Source organism: Camelus bactrianus, chromosome 19, assembly GCF_048773025.1.
Source record: "Camelus bactrianus isolate YW-2024 breed Bactrian camel chromosome 19, ASM4877302v1, whole genome shotgun sequence".
NCBI classification, from domain to species: domain Eukaryota; kingdom Metazoa; phylum Chordata; class Mammalia; order Artiodactyla; family Camelidae; genus Camelus; species Camelus bactrianus.
In genome coordinates, this window is record NC_133557.1 from 36,831,186 (window position 1) to 36,855,719 (window position 24,534).

Here is a 24,534-nt window from a genome sequence, read left to right on the forward strand (position 1 = left end):
CAAATTCCAGGATTACCTTTGGAATCCACTCCCGGGCGAGGAGCGGGAAGCCTGCAGGATCCTGAGGACACAGCATGAGAATCCAGGAAGCACACCCCAACTCAAGGTCCAAGGATGAGGGCCACATCTGGACCTAATCTGCATTCTCGCTTCTTGATTTCTAAGTGAAGGGGCACTTCATCAAGAAACGTATTTGCACTACTATATGTAAAAACAACAACAAGGTCCTCCTGTACAGCACAGAGAAGTATATTCAGTGCCTTGTAACAGCCTATAATGGAAAAGAACATGAAAAGGAACATACATGCATGTGTAAATGAACCTCTGGGCTGTGCCCTAGAAATTAACACAACGCTGTACACTGACTATACTTCAATTAAAAAAATATATTTGCAAATGGCTCCTAGTATTCTAGGGAGAAGGATGAAGAGAGCCTCAGGAAACCAGACTCTCAAAGAGAGCATCAGAGGTGTCACCGGGACTCAAGGACACACACCTTGGGCTAGGAGTTGGGTAGGCGGGAGGCATCCTGGGCTCCGATTACAGCGAGTGGAAGGGCTGGTGGTTGACGGTATTTTCCAAACATCCTCTAAACCAGCTCCTTGGGAACTGGTTCCAAATTCCCCAATGAAAGAGGAGGTGTGCACTGAGAGGGCGAGAGTCTTTGAGGTGCATGTGAAGGGGGGCATGTCTCTGCGGGTCCCTGCAGTTTCTTATAGTGTGAGAACAAGAGACCACCAGCCATGGGGATGGTTCTGGAAAACCTTCGGGAGCCTCTGAAGAGGGCGAGAAGGTCTCTGGGAAAGGGTGGGGGCGATGTAGTGGAGTCCTGGCGTCTGGGACAAACAGGCCCGGCTCCTTTCTCACAGGTGGCCTCCTAGGCTGAATAGGCTTAACCAAAGGTACACCCCAAACCCCACCCCTGCCCATTCCTTAACTGATTACACCTTTGAGTGCCTTCCATATGTGGGCACTGACTTTGGCTGCTGAAATCATACCTCAGTAGATAGAGGCCAACACTTCGGGGAAAGAATTTCACTTAATAGTGTCAGAGAACACTGTCACGGTCATTCACCAAGATGTTTGTTTAGATGCTCTGTCTCGGATGCAAATGTTCAGAAAGAGCTCTGAGTCATTGCGAAATTGTGAAACTGACACATCCCCGCAGGGGAGGGTCCCTGCTGTCACCAGATCTTGGCAAAGCCCGAGCTACTTGGGCCGCACAACACTGTGCAGAGACCCAAGGCGTGTAACAGGAGCAGGCGGCCTCTGTGCTTTCGCTGTAACCTGTTCTCCCCTGCCTTGGACGCCGGGGTATCAGGTGTTTAACTCCGTGCGTGTCTCTCGGTGCAAGCCCCTCCCCCAGAGGCCGTCTCGCAGCACGCGGGATGGATGGAGGCCCCAGCCTGCAGGAGCACCACGTTGTCTTCCTTGCTTTACTCTGACCCACCGGCGTAGCGGGCAGGCCCTACACTCTGCAGCCAGGGTACCAAGGGCGCTTCATGCGTTCACTTCCTCCCACACAGCGCCTTCAGGGAACATCTCGGTTAAGAGCAGTCCCCGTTCCCTAACGCTGATCTGAGAAGCGGAAGTCTAGACAGTTTAGAACGTCGTGTCAACTTCTGAGCATCATGTCTCAGTCATACATACACACACATAGACTCCTTTTCATGTTCTTTCTCATTATAAGTTACCATTAGGTACTGAATACAGTTCCCTGTGCTGTACAGAAGAAACTTGCCGTTTGTCTGTTTTATTTATGGTACTTAGTATCTACAAATCTTGAACTCCCAACTTATCCCTTCCTACCCCCTTTCCCCTCCGGTAACCACAAATTCGTTTTCTATGTCTGTGAGTCTGTTTCTGTTCTGTAGATAAGTTCATTGATGTCTTTTTTTTTTTTTTTAGATTCCACATATAAGCAATATCATATGGTATTTTTCTTTCTCTTTCTGATTTATTTCACTTAGAATGACAATCTCCAGATCCATCCATCTTGCTGCAAATGGCATTGTTTCATTCTTTTTATGGCTGAGTAATATTCCAGTGTGTGTGTGTGTGTGTGTGTGTGTGTGTGTGTGTGTGTGTGTGTATACACCCTACATCTTCCTTATCCAGTCATCTGTCGATGGACACTTAGGTTGCTTCCATATCTTGGCTGTTGTATACAGTTCTGCTGTGAACATTGGGGTGCATGTATCTTTTCGAATTAGAGTTCCCTGCAGATATATGCCCAGGAATGGGACTGCTGGATCATATGGCAAGTCTATTTTTAGTCTTTTGAGGAATCTCCATACTGTTTTCCGCAGTGGCTGCACCAAACTGCATTCCCACCAGCAGTGTAGGAGGGCTCCCTTCTCTCCACAGCCTCTCCAGCATTTATTGTTTGTGGACTTCTGAATGATGGCCATTCTGACTTGTGTGAGGTGGCACCTCACTGTAGTTTTGATTTGCATTTCTCTGATAATTGTAGGGCTTACTCTTGATTGGAAGGGAACAGCAGGAAGCTTGGAAGTTTGTTCTGATGGTCCCTGTCTGGACAAGAGCCGACCACAGACGGATCCCGGGCAGAACAATGAAAAGAATACAAGAGTTCACCTTCCTCGTGCCTGTCACGTGCCGAACACTGGACTAAACACATTCCATGCCTTCTCCCAACCCACAGCAGGGCTTCCTGTGAAGTACAGACACAGACAGGGAAACTGAGGCCCCAGGCAGCATGTGGCAGCATCCGGGCGTATCTCCTTGACCTTCATGCTAATCCCGAGAAACCGTAGAACTAACAGGATAAGTCAAGTTCAAAGCCAGACGTGGCACCGGAGGGAATGCACCAAAGAAAATAAAAGCTCGGGACAAGAGCAGATCCCTGCTATTCCTGGCTCTGGGGCAGGACGGGAAACATGTGGGCTGGAGAGAAAGAAAAGTGGTCTGGGGAGGGGGCGCGGGGACGGCCCGGCACCTGAGTGGCGATGCGGGTGTCAGGCCTGGGCAGCTGCACGCAGAGGCCCCACAGCTCACTCGGTGAGGGATGACACCTTTTTCCCTCTCCCCGCTCCCCTCCCCCATGTTGGTTTCAGGAGATCAGGAGGTCCCAGCAGGGGAGCTCACCAGGGGAGCCCACCTTGCTGGCATCTGACTCTCAACCTCAGGCACCCACCCGTGGAGGGTGGAGCTGGGGGAAGTCTTTGGGGTGAGCTCAAGGCTTTGGCACAGGGGCCTGTCGGCTCCCACCTGGTGACCGTGGCTGGTCCGTGTCACAGCAGACAGTGTCGCCTGCGCCCTGGCACTCATGTACCTGAAACTCCACCTGACAACGCCCATCTGTCTGGAGCAGCTCGTCTCCCCTGGGAGCGCAGCTCAGCCCATGGCAGGAGGCGGGGGATAAATAGTGTGGCTGGGATCACCGAGGCTCATGTTTTCCCCCCTCTGCGGGGCCCCAGAGCGGTGATCTCCAGCCACCTGCCATGGGGTAGCTGGCTTGAGCACACACCCTCGTGCTGCCTTCCTTCGTGGCCTTAGTCCCCAGGGTGGGACCATCCCCCAGCGAAGCCCTGCCCGGGACAAGGGTCTCGGCCACAGGAGCTCTTCTGGAGCAGGTCCTTCAAGGGAGAAATGGCCCTCAGAACAGGCTGCAGATCTGGGTCCCTGGGGTGCAGAAGCTTCTGGACTTTAAGGCAGGTTTTTGGTTAAACTTAAACCCCCTATCTAACACCAGGGGCAGGCAGGCTGGGGCGGGGGCGGGGACAGAGGGAGCCAAAGCCGAAGGCCCCTCTGGACAGCACTCATCTGACGTCCGGAGGCACAGGAAGCAGCAGCTTTATGCCGCGTTTCTCCAGAGAATGGAATCGGCACGAAACTCTGGACAAAGAGCAGGAGCGCTGAGAACCAACACCGAGGACCTGGAGTGCTTTCTGATACATTACAGCCTGCGATGGACTATTTTATCCAGATCGATTTGCTGAGTATTTGCTGAAAAAGAGTAGCTCTTTAAGCTAGGACACACGGCAAAGCCCAGCAGCAGCACCACATTTTATCCTTAGCTTCTGAACTTCTACTCTTCAGAGGAAAACATACTACAAAACTGTAGTGCGTGCAGAGCTACCGTAGACAGGCCGTGACTGCCGGCAACGGCGTCTCAGAGGAACACGCAAATTACGTTTGTTTTCTGTGTAAGAAAACAAATGAAAACAGAAGACATCAAGTAGGGATGAGCGGACTGAGTGATAAATTAGGTAAATAAGATGAGTAGGAATGTACAGTAGGCTACAGGTGACGGGTCCCCACGAGTAAACAGCAGGCGTCTAAACAGTGTGCGTGCTCTCTCTCTCTCTCTCTCTCTCCCATCACCATCTGGGGGGTCCTTGTAAGACCGATCTGACACTGTCTGCCCCAAAGCTTATTCCCCAGGCTGCTTTCTGGGACCACACATGAACCAGAGACAGCAGGTCAACTTGTGTCGCATGTTGGTCTGTGTCCAACCAGAAGGGGCTGGAGTCTCAGAATCAAGCACCTGCTGCAGCCTCGTGCCTCCGAGAGAGGAACCTGCCTTGCAGATTAATAATAGTCGTTATCTATTCAGCCTGTGCCTCAGAAGCAGAGCTGGAATCCAGGGTTCCAATGCAAGTCTTTTAATTGGGAGGGGGGACCCTGGGAAGTGTCCCCACCCCTCTAGAAGAGCAGGAAAATGAGCCGAGGAAGGACGGGCAGCTAACCAAGGTGTGTTACCCAGGGAGGTGCTGGGTGGGCGCCTAGAGCTTATTCCTGTGCAGGCAACCCCAGGAGATACGGCGGGACCTGTGAGCACACCCGAGGCACGAGGGAGCTGAGGTGTTTATCCCCCAACCCCTCTCTGTCTAAGGGCTGCTTCTGGAGGCTGGTGGTTTCCTGGTGCTTCTGGGCTGCCCTGCATTCTGGCAGAATGGACTCTGGAGACCAGAAAAAGCCCAGAGTCACGGGGCTGGACGGTTGGCATCAGGCAGGCACACACAGTCTGTGTCTACAAAGTGGGAATCGGGGCGTGTTATCTATGGAGCATCAGACACTCTGCCAAGAGCTCCGCACGCCAGCCCTCATGCGTTCCTCAGAGCAACTGGATGAGGTGAGTGCTGTATTCACCTCCAGAGAGATGGGGAAACTGAGGCTTGGCAGGGCAAACCAGCTTGCCCACGGCTACCAAGCTAATGAGTGGAAAAGCCAGGGCAGACATGCAGGTGGGTTTCAAACTACATGCTGGGAACCATCGTGCTTTATATCCGGCTCAGGGCCCCAGAGAATCAGCTCTCCAGCCAGCCTGGGTGCAGCCCAGCGGGCCTAATGGTTAGACCTGGGCCGTCTGAACTAAGTCTCATGCAAGGAGGGGAGGGAGGAACTTAAGATCCACCGAGACCTAATTTACTCTCTCTGTGCTAATCCCCTCAGGACACCAGTTTTCGCTCTGTGTTGACGCTGAAAAATTAAGGACATGCTCAGCACTTTCCCAGAGTAAACAGGAAATTCCACAAGCCCTTCTAATCATTTTTCTCTTCCAGGGTGAAATCCCTCAACTACGCACGTCTGCCCGGCGAGTGAGTGGCTGCCAGGAGCTCGCGGACCGGATGAGGCAGATCCCCTCGAACGTCCACAGCCCTGCGGCAGCCCCTGTCCCAGAGCCCTAGGCGTGGTGGAAAGGCCAGCTGCAGGGAGGCCTCGGGGACAGCCCCTGTCCTGCTGCTCACGAGGACGGGGCTGCCTCTGAATGGATCTGACTCCGGTCCTGTGGCAGGAGGTCCTCTGTGATGAGTTAACACAGGTGAGCTGCCCTTAGAGGGATGTGGGGTTGGGGGAAGAGGACTGAAAAAAATAAAAATCTAACACTTCTGAGCATCTGCTCTGTGCTCCCACTTTACAGAAGTGGGGACTGAGACCAGGAGAAGTTCTGTGGCTTGTCCCAAAGCACCGGGTGTGTTGGTGACATACAAGGTTTCTCACTCCTAATCTGGGTGCCTTTCTTCCTCACCAAACCACCCATCCTGGTGGCCCAGTGGCCTGGCAGTGCCTTCTCTGCATCCTGCTTGTTGGAATTGCTAAACCCAGGCCATCCCTTCCGAGGACAGTAAAGAGCATCACCTCTTTCCTGGTGACCTTTACATCTGGTCTAGGAATTGGGAAAACTGAGCCTGCATCTGAAGTCTCTCTTTGACCATCCCTGCTTCATTATTTTGTGTTGACAAATAAGCAAAGGGAGGGACGATGCTGAATTTGAATTCACCCCTAGGCCTTCGAGGGGAACCCCTTACCCCTAGCAGCTATTTAAGTTAATATCAATTGAAATAACATAAAATTCAAAATCAGCTCCTCAGTCAGACTACGCACACTTCCTGCTCAGCGGCCACACGTGGCCAGCAGCCCCCGCGTTCGACAGCATGGGGAGAGGACCTCTCCACCAGCACAAGGAGTCCTATTAGACAGCCCAGTTCTACAAAAGCAAACTGGAGCCTCAGAGCCAAAAAGCAAAAGGATGGCCTTGGAGAGACAAAAATAGCCCTTGAGGCTGAAGTGGGGCTTTGCTGTGTAAGCTGCCTCTCCAAGTGTGGAAAGTGGGGAGCAGGTAGGGCCCCCTCCCACCTCCTGCTGGTACCCGGGCCCCTCCATCCCCTGAGAACCGGCTAGTGCATCAATGAGTTTATTCTTTGGCTCTTAACAAAAGCAGCCTGGGCTGCAGGGAGGGGCGCACGTCCAGGGAAACCGTTCCTCCCGATGTTACAATTACACAGATAACACGGAGCAGCCCAGCCTCCAAGGAAATGACCTCACCCAGAGAGGCCCCTTCCAGAGAGCCCCTCCCCCAGCTGCCCCAGGAACGCGTCCAGGTTAGCCGTCATCGCGCGCTGGGTGGAGGGCTGGGTTGAAGCTGGGGCTCAAGGTTGCAAAACCAAGACTCCTTCAAGATCTGCCCGGCCCTCCTGTGCTTCAGTCACCCTGACTGATGAAGACCTGACCAAGGGGAGGTCAACCCCCAGGCCAACGGTGACTCAGGCAGGAAAAACACGAGAATTCCGGGGGCTGTGAATCCAGGAGGAGCGAACACTGTGGGTCGGGGGTGAACACAGAACAGGTGCACAGAGGACCCCAGGGAGGGCCAGGGCCAGCCTGGGGGCAGGGATTCTGTGCAGAGGGGGATGGAGACGGCCAGGTGGTCTAAGCTGGGAGGCCGTCTACGAGGCTGGGAACACCCCCACATCAAGGAAAGGACCTAGAAAAACCACAGTTCCAGAGGGAGAAGGGTATTTGAAGAGGCTCCCCCTTCCCCTTGAACCTGAATCCCACATCATCACCTCTGTCCCAGGGCCCTTCCTCCGAAGCCAGCTGGTCTCCTCTGCAGTCTTGGGGAGCAAGGAGGTCTTCATGGAATCACGAGACAGAAATGAGTGAATTCCTGCGTTTAAAAAGCTGATCTGGGAATAAGGGAAACTTTGGATGCAGGCTCACAGACTAGTTTCCCCAATTCCTAGAGCAGCGGGAAAACTTCCTGGGCGGTGGAGGAGAGAGATGTGTACAGGACTGGGGGCTTGCGGGGGACCGCCGACCTCGGGATCCAGCCCTGGGCATCAACACCTGGGGGTGCTGCAGGGACTGACATCCAGGGTCCAGCTGCCGTTCCTGGAGCACCTCCGTGTGCACGAGCCCTCGGGTGACGGCCTAGCATGGGACCTCTGCTTCCCAAGCACCCCACCCTGTGCAGAGCCCACCTCCTTTCCATTCATGAGTCCCTGAAACAGGCACTGGACACTGGGGTGCAGTGAAGGTGGAGATATAAGCAAGGGAGCACCCCCAGGGGACAGAGCTGGCCTGGGGCAGACGGCACCTCCTGGTGACCCTCACAACCCTCTGGCTTCCCAGCACTCCCAGGTCACCACGTGGTGCCTCCCACCCTCCCGTCCACGGCTCCCACTCACTCCAGACCCCCGGGACTCCGGAACGTCTCCATCTCTGGTCGCCGGTTGCCCGTTCCTGCCTGGAGTTCCTTTCCTCCCTTTTCCTCTGGAAAGTGCCAGCCTTCAAACCCACTCCACTGCCCCCAACACCGCCCGAGATGGACGGAGCCTTCACCGAGCTCCCACAGCATGCGGCAGGGCGGGGACCACGGCCACACTCACATGGGGCAGGTGCAGTCCAGAGGTGGGCCTGCCTGTGAGACAGTGGGCTCCCGCAGGATGAGCTGTGTCTGGGGAAGGGCCGGCATGACCACATGGCAGGGGCTCAGAGATGCTTTCCAGAAGGCTGGAAAGGGAAATCTGTAGGGCGCTCCTGTGGCTTTGACGCAGGCATTTATCCGTTTCTTGCTGGCCCCAGAAAGGCCTCGGGCTAGCCCTGGCAACATTTCTTCTTCCCTCCAATGATGCTCAACTGACAGTTCCTGCATCCGACATGTGCTGGGCATGGCGGTGGGTGGAGGGGGCAAAAAAGCCCTCATCCCCGTGCTGGGCAGCTTTTGTTGTTCGGTGCACCAGACACCGCGCAGGGCTCCTCAGGAGGGGCTTATACCCTGGAGGGTAGGATGACACAGACCTGCTCGCTGACCCGCTCTGACATGCTCTGCCCCTCCTCGCCCGAGCCTGGTCCACCCGGCATCGCCCGCCTGCACGTGGATGCCCCAGGCAGCAGGTCAGGCTTCTCTGCCTGCGTCCCTCTAAGAGGCGGATGCAGGGAGGAGGCCTGTGTGGGTGGAGAATTCTGAAGTTTGCGTGCCTGGAGCGTGGTCTTGAAGGGGTGGACCCTGCCCTCGGCCCCTCGGCTCCTTGTCCAGGGGTTTCTACGAGGCGGGGCCCTGGGCGGGGTGGACCGTGGTCTTCGACCCCAGTGATGACAAAGGGTGATGCCGCAGGCTGCGTACACTCTTTTAAGCAAGTAGGGGAAAAGCACTTTTAGGCAGAGGGGGAAATGATCCTTTTTTGTCTACTTTTCCTTCATCCCCGCCTGGGCGTGCCCTGCCCCAGACAGCAGGGCCTGGCGGGACCCCTCGTGTGCCAAGAGCCAGGCACATGCGCCCTCCTCTGCCTTCAGCCTCCGGAGGGCCCGCGGGGCGGGGGGGGGGGGCGGTGGCGGGGAGGAGCACGGCCTGGGTGCGGAGAGGAGGCCCGTGCGGTTTGGGCTGAGAGTGGGGCCCTCCTGCCTCAAACGGCAAGGCGCCAGCGTGCCGACGCCTGCGGGGGACTCTGGGTCCGACAAGGGGTCTGGGTCTCCTCACCCCGCAGCAGGGAAGCCTCCCCGGGGCCGAGGGGGGCAGCTGGCGTCCACAGTAACTGCTCTGTGTGTGCAGCTCTCCTGCAGGGCAGGAGGGGTGCAGAGTCTGCTTTGCCATTTGGTCCTTTTAGAGAACGTCTTGGCTGCAAAGGGTCTCCTCCTGCCGTTTTTCCCCAAGGGGAGGGTTTGAGGGGTTGGGGTGAGCGGGGAAAGCTGGGAAGGGCTGACTGCTTTCGGCAGGAAGGGAGTCACGCTTAGAGCAGCTTATAGGCCCCGAGGTCAAACACCTTGCCAGAAGCCACACACAAGCAAGGGCCGGAGAACTGGGCTCCAGCCCGTGTCTGGTCTGACTCCAGAGCCCAGGTGACCTGCTCCGGTGTAGACGGAAAAGGAGGGTCTCTGCCCCGCCCCCTGAGCCATGGTGGGCTTGCGACCACAGTGGAGTCTGGTGGAAACGATGCATGTGGCTCCCTAGTCAGGGCGTTAACGGCCACAGGCCTCCTCTTATTCACCGTAACCCTCGCTCTCCCAGCCCCAGGCTGCCACGTGGAGTGAGGCGGGGAGGCCACCCGGAGGTGCTCTGGTCAACAGTCTCAGCTGGGCTAGTCCCTTGGCCACCCCAGCCCAGACACCAGACGTGGGAGTCGACGTGCCCTCTTGGAGGGGCCCTCCAGCAGAAGCGGCTGCAGCCCAGCCATCACCGTCACCACCAGCCGTCCGACCGTCCCATCCCCGGCCCGCATCCTGTGGTTCAGCTCTCCCTCCACGCCCTTTCTGAACTGCTGACCCACGGAACCCCAGAGCATCAGAAAGTGGTTACTGGGCGCGTCACTGCATCTGGAGAATGTTTCAGAGCAATAAATAACCAGGATGGAATTAAGAGCATTCCGGGGGAGAGTGAACGCCACGGGATGGGAAAGCACCGTGACGTGCCTCTCCGAGAATTTGCCCCGGGCCTCCTCGTTCCGCCGCCACTCCTTAGAAACAACTTCACACACACGCCCTCCCCAGCGCTCCACACGGGGACAGGGACGAGCAAAGGCCTTCAATCCACGGGGCCTGCAGAGGAAGCGCTGAGGCTGCGGTGGAGCCGGAACCAAGTTTTACTGACCACCTACTCTGTGTCAGCCATGGCGCCAGTGCCATTACATTTAATCCACGAACTTAACAAATACCTTGGCCCCACCGCGCGCCAGGAACAGGTCTGGGAATGAGGCCACGCACAAGACAACGTCCCCGTTCTCACGTGAGAACAGTAAGCACCAAGGAAACAGCTGCATAACACATCCCGTGGTGTTCAGTGCGGTGGAGAAAGAGAAAGCCGGGTAAGGGGACAGACAGTGGCATTTTAGAAAGACTCCCCACGCAGGTGGCATTTCAGCAGAGAGAGCAGGGTCGAGAGGGGGGAGCAAGTCTGTTTGACCTTGGAGCCCAGGCTCCGAGCACGATACCAAGGAAAGAATATACACGGATCCCCCAGGGCTGCGCTGGTACATTTGGAGGTGGTCCCCCACCAGGCGTGTGAACAGGAGCGGGAAGACCCCCTGCGGGCCCTCCCTGCCCGCCCCCCTGCCCCCCGCCAGGGCCACGAGACGGGTACTCACACAGAGCACGTGCAGGACCACCGCTCCCTGTCTCCGGTCCTCGTTGGTGAAGATGTCATTGGGGAATTCGTGCAGGGCTACAAAACGGAGAGAGAAAAGCAGCTCAGTACAGATGACATTTTCAGTGCTGGACGGCACTGCCATCCTCGTTCTAATATGGGGTCCACGATCTCGGATGAGAAAATGTTACACCTTTGTGTTCACAAAGCTCAACCTGGAATTCAGTGTTTCATGTTAGAAGCCAGAACCCCAGCAGACATTTCCAGGATCCGCCGTCCTGCCATCCCCCCTGCTGTCCCCCCCTGCTGTCACTGAATGCTTCATCATTAGGGTGGCGCTGAGATCCCCACTTGTGACCAAGGGTTTGCGAGGAAACACGTGAGCTCCTGCCACGCAAGTCTGTCTTCTTACACTGCGGCAACGCCACTTCAACGTGTCAGTTTCCTTCTGTTACCTCACACGTCTCCTTGCAAACATTGAAACGTTTTCCTGAGCAGAGGTCTGTAGGCTTCACGGATGACCAAGGGGTCCGTGCACACACAGGGTGAGGGTCCCCGCTCTAAACCCTCCCTCCTTTCCCTGCCCTGTGCCCCACCTGGGCCCGGGCCCTTGGGCCTCTCACCTCTTACAACCCCCTCCCTGCCCTCACTTCTTCATCACATTTCCCTCCCCTCCCCTGGAAGTCAGGTACTGCGCAGAATCCATGAGAAATGTCCCTTTCTATCTACCTTCCAAACCCAGGACGCTGACGGCCTCTGCAGGGCCGGCCTGACCCTCAGCCCGTGGGCACTCAGAGCCCCAGACTTCCCGGCGCCGTCCGGCCCCCACATACGCCTGGACCTGCCTGACCCTGTGCCCCAACTCGTGGTTCTGAAGAGCAACAAGCGAGGCCCATGGCTTTGCCCACCTCTCTCCTGATGCCCCTTTCGTGTGCAGGAACTCTCAGTGCCCTTGGGATGGGCTGCTGCTGACGGGCCGAGATGGGCGGGGCGAGGCTCTGACCGCAGGACGGGTGACAGACGGGCGCAGAGATGCCAATGGCGCCCCCGCTGAGCTCGGCTCCTGGCCGGCGCCGGCCCCGGCCCTGCACTTGGCACCCACTCTCCCCGACCCTCCCAGGAAGTGGCTACTCCCACTTTGTGGAGCGGGAACCCATCAGGCAGCAGGACTGGACACTGTACTAGAGGGCCCACAGCTCGGGCCACGCGCCCAGTGGACCAGGCCAGGGACGCCCTCACTGCCGGCATTCCAGCACCTGGGGTCTGTTTCCAATCTTGCTCTACCAGCTGCCCTCCTCCTTCTGGGGGCTTCCTCCAAGGGGGCCTGATCTGATCTACGTTCTGCCCTACACACCAGAGGGAAGCAGGTGGGCCGGTTTTTCCTTTGCATTTCTCTGTGCAGCTGCCAAGGGGCTTCTCAGCGCTGGCCAGTTAGGGGATCAACATGAGCATTCTACGGCCCTCCCGGCCCTGGAAGTGGAGACGGGGTGGCATGCCAAGTTAATGTAGTGACCAGAGCAGCCATTGTCCTAGGAGAGCCGAAACCACGGTCTGCCCTGGGAGGGGCACCGCCTAGAACAATCCCGTGTGGGGACTGCTTATATCAGCGGCGGGGGTGGGGGGAGTGAGGTGGGCACTGAGGTGGGCTCTGTCACTGATGCGTGGAAGCCAGCTACTTCCTTCCTTCCTGCCCCTCCCACTGCTTCTGGGAAGAGTGATGTGGCTTTGGGCAAAAAATGAGACTGAGCGCAGCAGGTGTAGGGAGTGAAGGCCACGGTGCACCCACGCTATGCTGGCTCCATCCTCCCCACCTCTCTGCCAGGGCCTGCAGGAATGGTTTGATCAAAGGTACCTTGTCAGTAAGTGATATACTTACATTTTGATTTTAAAAATCAGGCCTTTTGGTTTTCAAATCCCCTGTTCACTCAACAGTGGGTGGAGGAGTGGAATGACCATGACTAGATGGATCCTCTGGGCATCGAGTTTTGGCGAGGGAGGATCTCATCTAAGGTGTGTCCCCCACCCCTGAGGTCCTCCAGACGAACCTGGGACCTGGCTAGGGTTCTTGGAGAAGACCAGCTTGAGGGCTGTGCCCCTGGATGGGGAAGGACCCACAGAGCCCAGTGCTGGCTCCGGGAGGGCTGAGCGCTGTCCAAAGTCCTGGCCAAGCATTCTCTGAGGACGGGGATGGGGACGGGGATCATGACCCTGATTCTCTCCTTCAGGCTCCTCCTCCTCCCTGCTCAGGGACCCTCCGCTCTTTTTCTCTCTGGGGAGTGGATGGCTTGGCAGTGACCCCATCTTGATCTGCCCTGGTCTCTGATCCATCACCAGCTGGAAACTCCCAGTTTCCCACGACTGGTCATGAGAAGACACCCATCCTCTATGGGAGGATTCCAGCGCAGTGGCCCTGGGGGCTGGGGGCTGGGAGCAGAGCAGCCGGCCTGGTGGGACCTTCTCACTAAGCTGAACGTGCCTGGTCAGTGGCTGGGACGAAGGGGGGGTGTGATGGGGGTCAATGGGCGGGTGGGGGAGGCGGACAGAAAGCAGAGAGTCAGTTACATGCTTTCAAACTGGCTTGCTCCCAGAATGACAACATTCTTACTTGGTGGCTCACAGCCACGCGGAAAGAAGGACCAGGAGAAGCATGCCCAGGAAGCCTCCCTGCAGGGACCCCAGCCCGCCTGCCCTTTCATTACAGCCCCTCTGTGAGAACACGTGTAGGGCTGATGATAAAACAGTGAACGGGATTCCAAAGAGCTAACGCACAGCCTGCAGAGAATGCACACACCTCATTCTCCCTCTGAGAGATGCACCATCTTTGGCAAAAAAAAAAAAAAAAAAAAAAAAAAAATCACAAGAAGAGATTTCTTTTAAAAATCGAGCTGAGGCCCTCTCCCCTTGCCCTCCAAGAGATGAGCCTCCTTTCACAGGTCCCACGTGTCCCTGTGTGCAACCAGGGCTTCCCGGGATGGGCCCCTGACCAGGGTCTGAACGCCGGCCGTTTGGGTGGGCGGTGATCCCAGAGGGTGGGAGGTGAGGTGAGGAAGTGAAGGCGTGCACGCGCGGTCAGCCTTGCCGGGGCCCCTCTGGGAGAGGCTGCAGGACAGCCTCAGGTCTGCCCGTGGTCCTAAACACCTCAAGGCGGGCCCTGCTCAGCTCTGTACCAGCCGAGTCGAGCGTGTTCCTGGGGCCAGACAAGGCCCTAGACAGAGTCACAGGTGCCTCGGGAAACCACTGGCAGTCCTGGCATGGTGATCCCTGCGTGGCCGGTGCAGTGTCTGCTGCAGCCTGTGTCCCCCACCCCTGAGGTCCCCAGACTCCCCTGGGCAGGAAGTGAAAACAGGAGGTACGTGACGTCTCTCTGAAGAGGAACGAGGGACCGTCACCTGCTCAGTGTAACTGGCGTCAGCACATGGCCGCGGGGCGTGGGGTGGAGGGGGCAGCAGGCCCCCTGTGCCCAGGCCTGTGCTGTGGGGACCCGCGTCCTGGGTCGGCACGGGAGGGCCCGAAGGTCGGCTTCCAGCAGAGCTGCCGCACTGCGACGCGGGCCCGCACAAAGCAGCGGTCCCACCGGTCAGAAGCCTGTCTGGCTCCTCCGCGAAGGGCAGTAGCAGACGCCCCTGGCCGCGGAGGACGTGACTCGGGAACAGCCCTGTCACCAGAGACCCACAGGAGCAGCAGCTTCATTCCGGGGGAGGCAGGCCCCTCACACGCCTCACTTACCAGCCCCCCGTTGTCAGCACCCACAGTACCAACCCATGTACTGCTTCGTTGTGGTGCTAAAGCAGTTCAGTACGATCGTGTTTCATCTTCCTAAGGAAGGGGTCAGCCTGGGGCCCAGGAAAGGGTCCTCCATCGGGCATCTGGAGCTGGGACGCTCAACCCCAGGTGCCCGTGGTGCGGCTTTGGGGACGTGTCACTTCATCTCTGGGCCGCAGTTTGCCTGCTGGCCCATCTGAAAGTGCCTGTGGTTCCTCCTCACTGCTCCCTCGAGTCCACACACTGAGTACGGCCGGTGCATACAGCAGGCGTCTAATAAGTGTCAGCAGGAGGAAGAGCTCTGAGATACGAGACTCAGAACATTGACTGGGGATGGAGCAGGTCGGCCTGGCCCAGCTGGCCCAGCGGTCCAGGAAAGCGCCGCCAGCAGCAGCTGAGTTTGCTTCTCCGAGGCCAAGCAACCCCCTGGCCAGGATGACACACCTGGGAAACGGTGCTCTCAGAACCTGCAGCTGAGCTAAAACCAGAAGTTCCCTGTGATCCAGCAATCCCACTCTTGGACATACACCCAGAGAAAATGAATTTGAGAAGATGCATGTACCCCAGTGTTCACAGCAGAACTATTTACAATTTACAATTTACAATAGCCAAGACATGGAAGCAACCTAAATGTCCATGGACAGATGACTGGATAAAGAAAATGTGTGTGTGTGTGTGTGTGTGTGTGTGTGTGTGTATACACAGACACACATATATGTATGTGTCTGTGTGTGTGTGTATATGTGTGTATATATGTAATGGAATATTACTCAGCCATAAAAAGAATAATGCCATTTGCTGCACCATGGATGTCCCTGGAGATGGTCATTCTAAGTGAAGTAAGAAGAGAAAGAAAAATACCATATGATATCATTTATGTGTTGAATCTTAAAAAAATGACACAAATGAACTTATTTACAAAACAGAAAGAGATCCACAGACATAGAAAACAAACTTATGGTTACCAAAGGGAAAAGGCCAGGGCGTCTGGGGAGGGCTAAACTGAGAGTTTGAGACTAGCAGATACAAACTACTGTATACAGAATAGATAAACAACAAGGCCCTACTGGACAGCACAGGGAACTATAGTCAGTATCTTGAGATAACCTGTAATGAAAAAGAATATGAAATCACCATGCTGTACACCAGAAACTAACACAACACTGTAAATCAATTCTACTTCAACTGAAAAATAAAGACAGAGCAGCTGGAGCTGGCCACGATCAGCGTACAGAGACAGGCTGGCCCGCTGGACTGGAAGGCCCTGCCCAGAGCTTCCTGGTCTCAGTCTTCTCATCTATAAACCCGAGTGGGGCCTTCCATGCCTCCTGCAAAGCTGACGGTGGAGCTGATGCCATCCCAGCAGCCCTCTGCTTGGCTGTGCTTTCTTGTACCCAAATCCTGAATAACCGGAGGCATTGGTTAATCAAGGCTTGAGCTAGGATGCTCACCCATCATTGGGAAGGTAACATTTTCCTGGGGCTGTCAGTTAGATTTTACATAAGAGCCCCCAGGAGGAGTCGGCCCGGGTCCGGATCCCACCTCTACTGCTCATGATTACCCTGTCCCCTCTCGGAGCCCATCTCCTTCATCTGTGAGATGGGTGTGTGGTGCATCCTGCAGGGCTGCTGGGGAGAGTACACACTGCACGGGAAACATCTCCCGCCCTGCTTCCTGGGTCCCTCCTGCTATTGCTCATCATTATAACCACAGCGGGATGCTGGTCCTGCAGGGGGCCCAGGACACGTTCCTCCTGGTGGTGGTGTTAAAATCCACTCGTCACCAGCTCCTGCCTGCCTTGCGTTGGCGTCTGTTTCTCCAGGATGGTGTTTAGTCCAAAGTTGCTGCATCAGTGTCAGCATCCAGGTAAGTGCTTCCCGTGTTCGGGCTGTTGGGGGCCATGTGGTCCACGTGCCACGCTGGGAACAGCCACACATCTGGCTGAGCATTCCCCCAAATACCTCCAAAATCCTCAAAGCCTTTTTCTGCTCCTCTCTTCCGCTCCCCCAATTTTCCTTTCTGTACATCTCACCAGCCCCGGGGAGTCGGGGGTGGGGGAGGCATAGGCGAGCAGTGCTGTTCCCATGGAAACCACAGAGCCCGGAGGGAGCGGTTCCCCTTACCGCAGCAACTGCAATCAGCGCCCAGCTTCTCTCTCCTGGCCGCTTCCCTGAGGTCTGAGTTTGATGAGTCTAAATGGCGGTTTGAAGGGGATGGAGTATTTTCTGTTCTCTTTGGAAAAAAAAAAAAAAAAAGAGGCAGCAGGGACTTTCGCAGCATCTTTAGACATACCAATCGCAGATTGATCAAATTGAGTTGCCCCAGATGAAGATCAGAATGTCTCAAGAGGCCTGGCTCCCTGAGAATGTTTGAGAGAAGGGAATCTGGGCCGCTGCAGCCATCATGATGCCCCTGTCTCATCCCAGGGGTTTCTCAGCACAAAATACCTAGCATATCTTGACTGATTGGACTCTAAGGGATTGCCCCAAGAACTATGGTCCTGATATTGCCCAACTGATCCCCTGCAGCAATGGGTGACTTCCTGATTCTGTCTGAGGTGCTTTCATCTGCCCTGGTGCTCCCCCAACCTTCCCTCCCTCCGCCACATAAAGCCTGCTGCTCCCTCCTCCTCTGGTTTGAACGGTGAACTTTGAGAAAATCCAGTCTGCCAGGTACGGTAACAATCAGCCTCCCACGGAGCTGACCCAACCCTCTTTTCAGGGCCCTATTATACTGTGTGAGCACCCAGTGACTTTCCAAACAAACTGCAGTCTTCTGCTGCCCACGCATACCTCAGACTCAACCACCCTGTGAGCTCCCGGAGGGCAGGAACCCCATCCTTTCTCTCTCTGTGGGCGGCACCCACCAGGTCCGGGTCCATGAAAGAGTGATCAACACCAAGTGAATGAACTCGGAAAGCCTTTCTCCCAGGACACGGCTTTTGTGTAAACTCAAGACAGAATTATTGGCTGAGAAATGACGTTGGGAGGGACAGTTCAGCAAAACCCCCAACAACTAGACCCTAACTCATGTGGTCTTTCAAGTTGTTGACAAATAGCCCATGTCCCTTTGCTCTGAGACCTGGAAGGAGCACACTTCTCGGTCCCCTGTATGGTTAGGTGGGGCCAGGCAGCTTGTTTGGTTAATGAAATGTAAGTGAAACAACATGGGTCACACTTCTGAGTGGATTTTCTTAGCCAGGGTCTGACTCACTACCTTACGTTTTCTTGTCTCAGTGCTCATGGAAACATCTATCAGGATGAATCTTCCATCAGCCTGGGTCCCTGACTGACTGATGTCAGAATCCCACTCCCTAATATGCACACTCAGTGCATGTAGCATAGGTAATAAATAGCATTTGCATTCTTAGCCATTGAGATTTGGGGCTGTTTGTTAGCCAGCATATCCAAACCCACCCTGAGCAATGCAAGAACAAGTATGTTCTCAGCATCCCCACAGATCTGCACGTGAGGCCTTGCCTTGCAGCAATTTTTGGTTTCTTCTGTCTCCTCCACTGGACTGGGGGAGGGCAGTTTAGGTCAGAGGAAATATATCCTCTATATTCCCTGTGCTGAGCCAAGTGCCTGCAACAGCACAGTTGCTAAGTAAGTGTTTGTTGCTCAAATGAACATGTTTATCATAATGGAAGGCCCCTGGACAAAATTATCCAGAAAAACAAAATCTGTGTGAACATGGATATATTCACAACTTGAGAAGTTTCAGACATTTCAGTGGCCTCCTCCTATGCTCAGTGAGGCTAAGCAGGACACAGGACATGATGCAGAAGTTGATCCAACACCCATGACAATCTCCTTATTTCCCCTCCAGAGTTCTTTCTCTCATGTCCAGATTGGCAGAAGATTTTAAACAATCATCCCACAAGCTTTTCTCCTGGAAGGGAACTGACATTCTTTGCAACTAAAGAACCCCAGTCATTAGTTACATAGACTTTTGGCCTGGCAGGGCACTGACATGTAATTTGATGAAATAGAAACATATTTCTTTATCAATAATAAAAAGCCATGGCATCCACACTGCTTATGTTTCTGATCCAGCAGCTACTGCAGAGAAGACAGTGACCCCACTAATGGTGTCATGTCTTGAGGCCACAGACGTGGCTGCAGAGAGACGGACACCTCTGCATAGGCAAGAGCCTACAACGCATTTGTTGCTCCTATGGGATCACTGCAGCTGTGTCAGAAATGAATTCTTATTAAAGGAAATGAAATATTTATGGTCAATAGCCCTGTGGTGTTCAGAACTTCATGCTCTTCTTGGATGGCTCTGTTCCTCAAAATGTCCCTTGGTGCCAATGGCAGAGGCAGAACATTTGGATGGATGAACTGGGGCCTGACCCAGGCACTGCATCTCTCATGTTCCCACGTCTGCTTACTGATCCAGAGAAATGCAGACCAACAAGCTGATGTATGCGGAAGCCTACCACATAGCTCCTTAAGATGACCTAAAATGATTGGAAGGCATGCCCATTCCTTCTCAAGCACCCTTGGAGAGGATGAGCCTGGGTGAAAAACATTCTTAGGAAAAATATAATTAAAATAGTGTTTGTTAAATGTAGCAATTCCCCACAGGAATCTATATTGAAAATGTTCACTCTATGCATTTACTTTGTTGAAGATGAAGTGCTCAATTCCAAATGACCGGTAGTTTCAAAATCAGTGGTTTGAAAAAATGTTAACTCACCAAATCTCAAATTTTAGAAGTCATCTTTGGTGTCCTATTGATCTACAGATGGAAGGTAATTTACAGAAGGCTTTGGTGAGAAGCACTGTTAAAGCTCTCCCTCTGTTTCCCCTTTCAAATCGTAATCTTTCTTTTTCCCCCAAATGTTATTCCATGATTATCAATTTTGGTGCTAAAAAAAGATCTCATCTCATATGCTCATCAGTTGACTGATTATGACTGACTGTTCGGCTGTGTCTTGGATGGGGCTCACTGCGGTAGAGCATCATGATCTATTAACAATGTCTGCCATGGTTATAAGAATGGGAATGGGGACATGTGTGCTTCTTACTTCCCTTGCTGAAGCTTTACTGAGAGGATAACTGGCTCTCCTTGCCCCGGATAATAGTGATTCCTGCCATCATTTCCTTTGAACTGCACCTGTTTTAGAGTATAAGCCATGAAAAACCCGGGGTGCAGGGGAGGAGAATTAAAAGTGCTTCAATAATCAACTACAGCTCAATTAAAAAATATTCAGAACTCAAACTGAAAAAAAAGCGTTTCAGTAGGATCCCCCAAAGACATCAAATATGTTTAAGCAGACGTATTAGGTGGTTACCCATTTATAAAACATTAGCTTGACATCTAGTCTATAACAATGAAATAACTATCTAAGAAAACTCACAACTATTTGTAGGAAGATATGTAAGTAAACAAACTACTGGCTTATTCAGTTAGCAAAATACAAGCTGTGCTCACTCCGCACTTAGTATTTGGCAACCTCTGGCCTCTCCTTGAGGGAGAAATGAAGATGTTACCCAGGGGAAATCATTTTCCCTTTTATGTTACCATGCATTAGATATCTTTTGATCATTTCCCTATGGTTTTGGGTCAATGCACTTGAAAATCTCTCTCTCTCTTTTTTTTTTTTTTCAGGTTTCACTATGGGTCATCTGGCACTGACCCACAGGGGCCAGCTTGGACACCCCACAGGTGCTCAGGGATTCTTGTCCCCCGCCAGGGATGTGAAAATCTTCTAATTACGCCAGAAACTCTTTTAAAGGTAGATTTGAATTCAAGGCTTTTTTTATTGGATCACTAAGTTTATGCATCCGAAGCTTAGATTCCAAATGCCATGGAGCCATCTTTTGGAAAATATCTGTCACTGAATGTGAATGAAAATTAAGAGAAGAGTGTAATTAATCCTAAACAAATAGTAATTCTTACATCCATTTTTCTCCATTCCGTAGCCCATCACTGGGCTCTATAGCTTTGAATGAAAGAGACTAAAGGCCTTTTGCTTCCAAAATGTGTTTTGTTCTCCACCTGAGCTTTCAGAGCGCAGATCAAGGGTAGAAACTGATAACAAGAAAGATGTCTTAAGGAAGCCATTGTGCTGTCTTGTAATTAGATGAGCAACAGTGGGCACAGTTTGGAGCAGGCAGATCAAAGCAAGGGGATCTAGAGTCGACTTGAGGTGTGTCTAGTAATTTTCGATTGTATATTTGAGTGTGCAGATGATGCACTGAGGTGACTCTGGACTCAGCTGGCTTGCTCAGAAGAGTACTGAGTTTTGTTGGAGCAGGAAGTTAAATCATTGGAGGGTCATCTCTGGTGCTGGTTTTGGGTTTTTTCCTAACAGAAGTGTGTTCTGATACACTCTTAGTCCTGGGACAGCGGTCCTTGTAGGATTTCATCAGAAAGTCTGAGTTGTTTACTAAGCCTCTTTACCTCTGGCACCTTGACCTCCAAACTCTGTCTCCCCAGCACTGGTAGCTACTGAAACCTCTGCTCAGCAAGTCCAGCCTTCCAGGTGCTTTCGGCTTTCAAGTTCCCAGGGACTGCCCAGAGCTGCCCCAAAGCATGCAAAATTTTGGGGTCAGTCAAGTATTTGAGGGGAATTCATATGCATGTTTGAATTCTTCCTTTCTGGGATGTCCCCCAATTTCCAGCTGCTCTGGGAGCTCCAAACTCTAATCTCTGATGTCTCAGCCGAATAAGATCACTGCTTTCTGCTTAAGCTCCATCTCCCATGAACGGCTCGTGCTGGGGAAAAGCCACCTGGTGTGGCCCTCGCACAGTGTGGTATCCTTCTTTCAAACTCCATAACTCCCTAGTCTCTGCTTGTTTTGTTTATTTTCCCAAGCTTTTAAACAATTACTTTCCTTTGTTTTGTTCAGAGTCTGTAATCGTTCCTACAGAAGCATTCATCCAGTGCAAGCCATTCTACCATGACTGGAAATCAAAAGTCCAAACATACACAAGATCATAACCTGCCACAGAAAATTTGCAGTAGACGAAATTCACATGCAAGTTTCCCCAAACTCGCTATTAGCTACATTAAGTCCTCCATGAACTAATGCAGCCTGAGACAACTATGTGTCCCACTGGTAAGTAACACCCTGGGGAAAGTGAAGGTGACTGGTGGGCTGGCAAGATGTGATGGAGGGTCTAGGGGGTAACCTAATTTCACACTAAGTTATATGCATAAACCAAGGTTCGGACAGAGAGAGCACTCAGCACGGTCGAAGGTTACAGGAGGAGATGCTCGGCCTTGCCAAGCCCTCAGCTGTAACTACTTCGAGGCAAAGGCAACCCAGAGATGCGTCTGTGACGGTTCTGATGTCTCCGACAGGTGATGCCTGAAGTCTCAGAGGCAAGAACGGGTGTCGGGGGCAAAGTGGTATCAGAAACCAGCTACAGCTAAGGGAGTGAAATCAGGTCCCGCTTTCTTTTGGAGATGGGAGGTTCTCTTATATGTTCCTGTGTCACGCTTTTGACTTCCCACATGAAGTTGGCAAATTGGAATTCACAACTATAGGAGGTAGGTGTTTAATAAAGGCTTTTCAAGTCCAGACAAATTTGTGAAGCTTCCGAAATAGGGAAGAAAGGTAGGCAGCAGACAGACTTTTGACTAAATCCGGCCACTACACAAAGCACATAAAAGTACTAACATTTAATCTTTTTTAATGGGGAAAAAAAGGGGGAAATTCTACTCAATTCCTGAGTTAGTTGAGACCAAATGAATAAACACTACCACTTGTGTTCAAAGTAAGGAGGAAGGAAAGCCTTCCCTTTGTTCTGGTGTCAGAATTCCATCACACTCCCTGTTACAAGCCAGCGACTGCTGGTTCCCCCTCAGAATTTAGGATTTTGTGTCATTTCTGGCTAGCTTGTGTCTTTCTATGTGCTTATATTTCATCACAGAGTTGGCTGGAGTTGAAAACACATTCAAGGAAACCCTTAAGGTAATCAACATAATTATTTAGGGGCAAAATGATGCAGAGGCAGTAGCATAAACTTTATGATGTAATCAACATCATCATGATGCGAATGAAGAATACTGCAAACTGTATCAGTAAACAAAGGATGCTGCGACCATCAAGTCATCAGCCGCTACTGCCACCTCCGACAGTGAGCGGAGAGAACTCAGGATGCAGACAAGCAGGCAGCCTGGCTTCAGCTGCCACCCCCAGTGGTCCCCCCCCCGAGGGGATTCAGGACGGGAAAGCACAGGACACTAGCCCCTAGGTTTCTAGGTGCACATCAAAGGAATGATTTCAGTGAGCCCAGACCTTTGCACCTTCCCATACATAGAAAAGTGCTGAAGTCCTTAAATTGAGATCTCTGGTTTTCTTTTATTAACAGCAATCTTTTGATGTTCCAACTACCTGGTCTTTGTTGCAAAAACTCATATATCCTGGCTTCTACCTTGACACTTTGGAGCAGTCCCTCAGAGCGATACAGGAGGCTGTCATCCTGGGCTCGAGTCCTCAGAAATGGCCTTTGAATATAAAACATACTTTCAGCTTTCAGGTGGCGCGTCTTATTTCAGTCAACAACAACAACACAGAGGCCAGAGACAAATGCAGGCGTTTACTGTCACAAACCAGGAAAAATCTTGGGCCCACTGAAGTAAAAGACTAATCAAAGACAATGAACATCTCCTTGCCACCCCCACCACCCAAGGACTGGATTAAACGTACTCAAAGATGCTGGCCTGCAGCTCACCTGGCTTGCTGGACAGCGAGTTCACGCAGCGGGTGGTAGGATGACTCAGCCAGCTCTCAAAGGACGAAAAAGACGTTTATATCATTGCGTCCTTTGATCTTTTCTCATGTGAATGTTGAATTTGGGGCATTTCATTTAGGTCTATGGAGAAAATCTATGAAAATAATTCTTTTAAGAAAGAATCCTTTCAATGTTTGAGATCTGTGGGGGTTTTTGCTATTTAGTATTCTATGAGAGACTCTGGCATTTAAGTTTTCTTGCATAGCTCAAATAACTATGACAAGACTGTCCAACTTGACGGCATAAAATCTCCACTCTCCTAGCTAACACTAACGTGAGGAGCGAGGCTAAGGGGCTGCTTTTTAATCTGAAGATGGGAGTGGCAACTCCTCGCGGATTCTGGACCAAGCACACAAGGTCTGGCCTAACTGCTGGCTAATCTAAGAGGCTGGTGGTCCGGCGCCTACAGGTGGGAGGGCTGGCGAGAGCTGCGGTGCCCTTCCCTGTGTCTACGACACAGAAGCCAATCAAGCGGCTTACGCTTAGCGATTTCAACCAAATGGTTCTCTCCAAGGATGCAGGGTTCCTCTGAGAATGATTCAAAGGCCAAAGAGACTCTGATTTCTTTGTGCTCACAAATGCATCCTGTAATGTTAGCAAGCTTTTCAGGGACACAGGTGTCTCCCCATCCATCCGACGCCACAAGGCACGGCTACACCCACCACGCCGGTCCAGGTCTGGCAGAGGATAGCTAGGGTGCACGTAACACAGCTCTGCCCTCCTGGACTCTACAGCCCAGCTGGGGAAGCCAGGTCTAAAGACACAAACACACAAACTGGAGGACGACAGAAGGCAGGTGATATCCCCAAACATACATGTACCGTGTATGACGTATACATGTGAATGTGTACGTGTGTACACGCGCGAATGCATGTTATGCACCCCAGTGCTGACTAGCAGCTCTCCTAAAACGTAGTGGTTTAAGACCGCCATGACATTTCACTACTGTGGGTCACACTTCTGGGGGTGGACTGGCCTCAGAAGATGGTCCTTACATGGCAGCTGGAACTGGAAACGTGAATTCAGCACTCACAGCCTTTCCGGCACCCGTGCTGGGGAAACTCAAACACCAGGGGCTGGACCCACTGGGGCTCCCGGGCCCCTCTCTCTCTTCCTTGGGCCTCGTCCATGGGGACTTCTCAATGGGCTCAGAGCTAAAGGCCCGGGAGGAAGTCATATGGCCTTCAGCAACCAAC

The 24,534-nt window shown here is 53.0% G+C and overlaps 1 protein-coding gene and 1 long non-coding RNA gene across 4 annotated transcripts in view; one reads left to right on the top strand and one right to left on the bottom strand.

Moving 5' to 3' along the window:
- Nucleotides 1–24,534, bottom strand: part of SLC24A3 (solute carrier family 24 member 3) — a 428,781-nt gene that overhangs the window by 160,383 nt on the left and 243,864 nt on the right. For both annotated transcript variants that reach the window (XM_074347814.1, XM_074347815.1), the window contains exon 3: nucleotides 10,827–10,903. In XM_074347814.1, coding sequence (XP_074203915.1) covers nucleotides 10,827–10,903 — 77 coding nt within the window. The remainder of the gene's footprint in view (nucleotides 1–10,826; nucleotides 10,904–24,534) is intronic.
- Nucleotides 5,210–23,082, top strand: LOC123613646 (uncharacterized). 2 transcript variants are annotated; one of them, XR_006721023.2, is made up of 6 exons: nucleotides 5,210–5,788; nucleotides 9,755–16,453; nucleotides 20,204–20,330; nucleotides 21,448–21,657; nucleotides 21,903–22,091; nucleotides 22,916–23,082. It is a non-coding gene; the product is annotated as an uncharacterized LOC123613646 (long non-coding RNA). The 2 variants fall into 2 exon arrangements; XR_012500765.1 differs by lacking the exon at nucleotides 22,916–23,082 and adding an exon at nucleotides 22,475–22,577.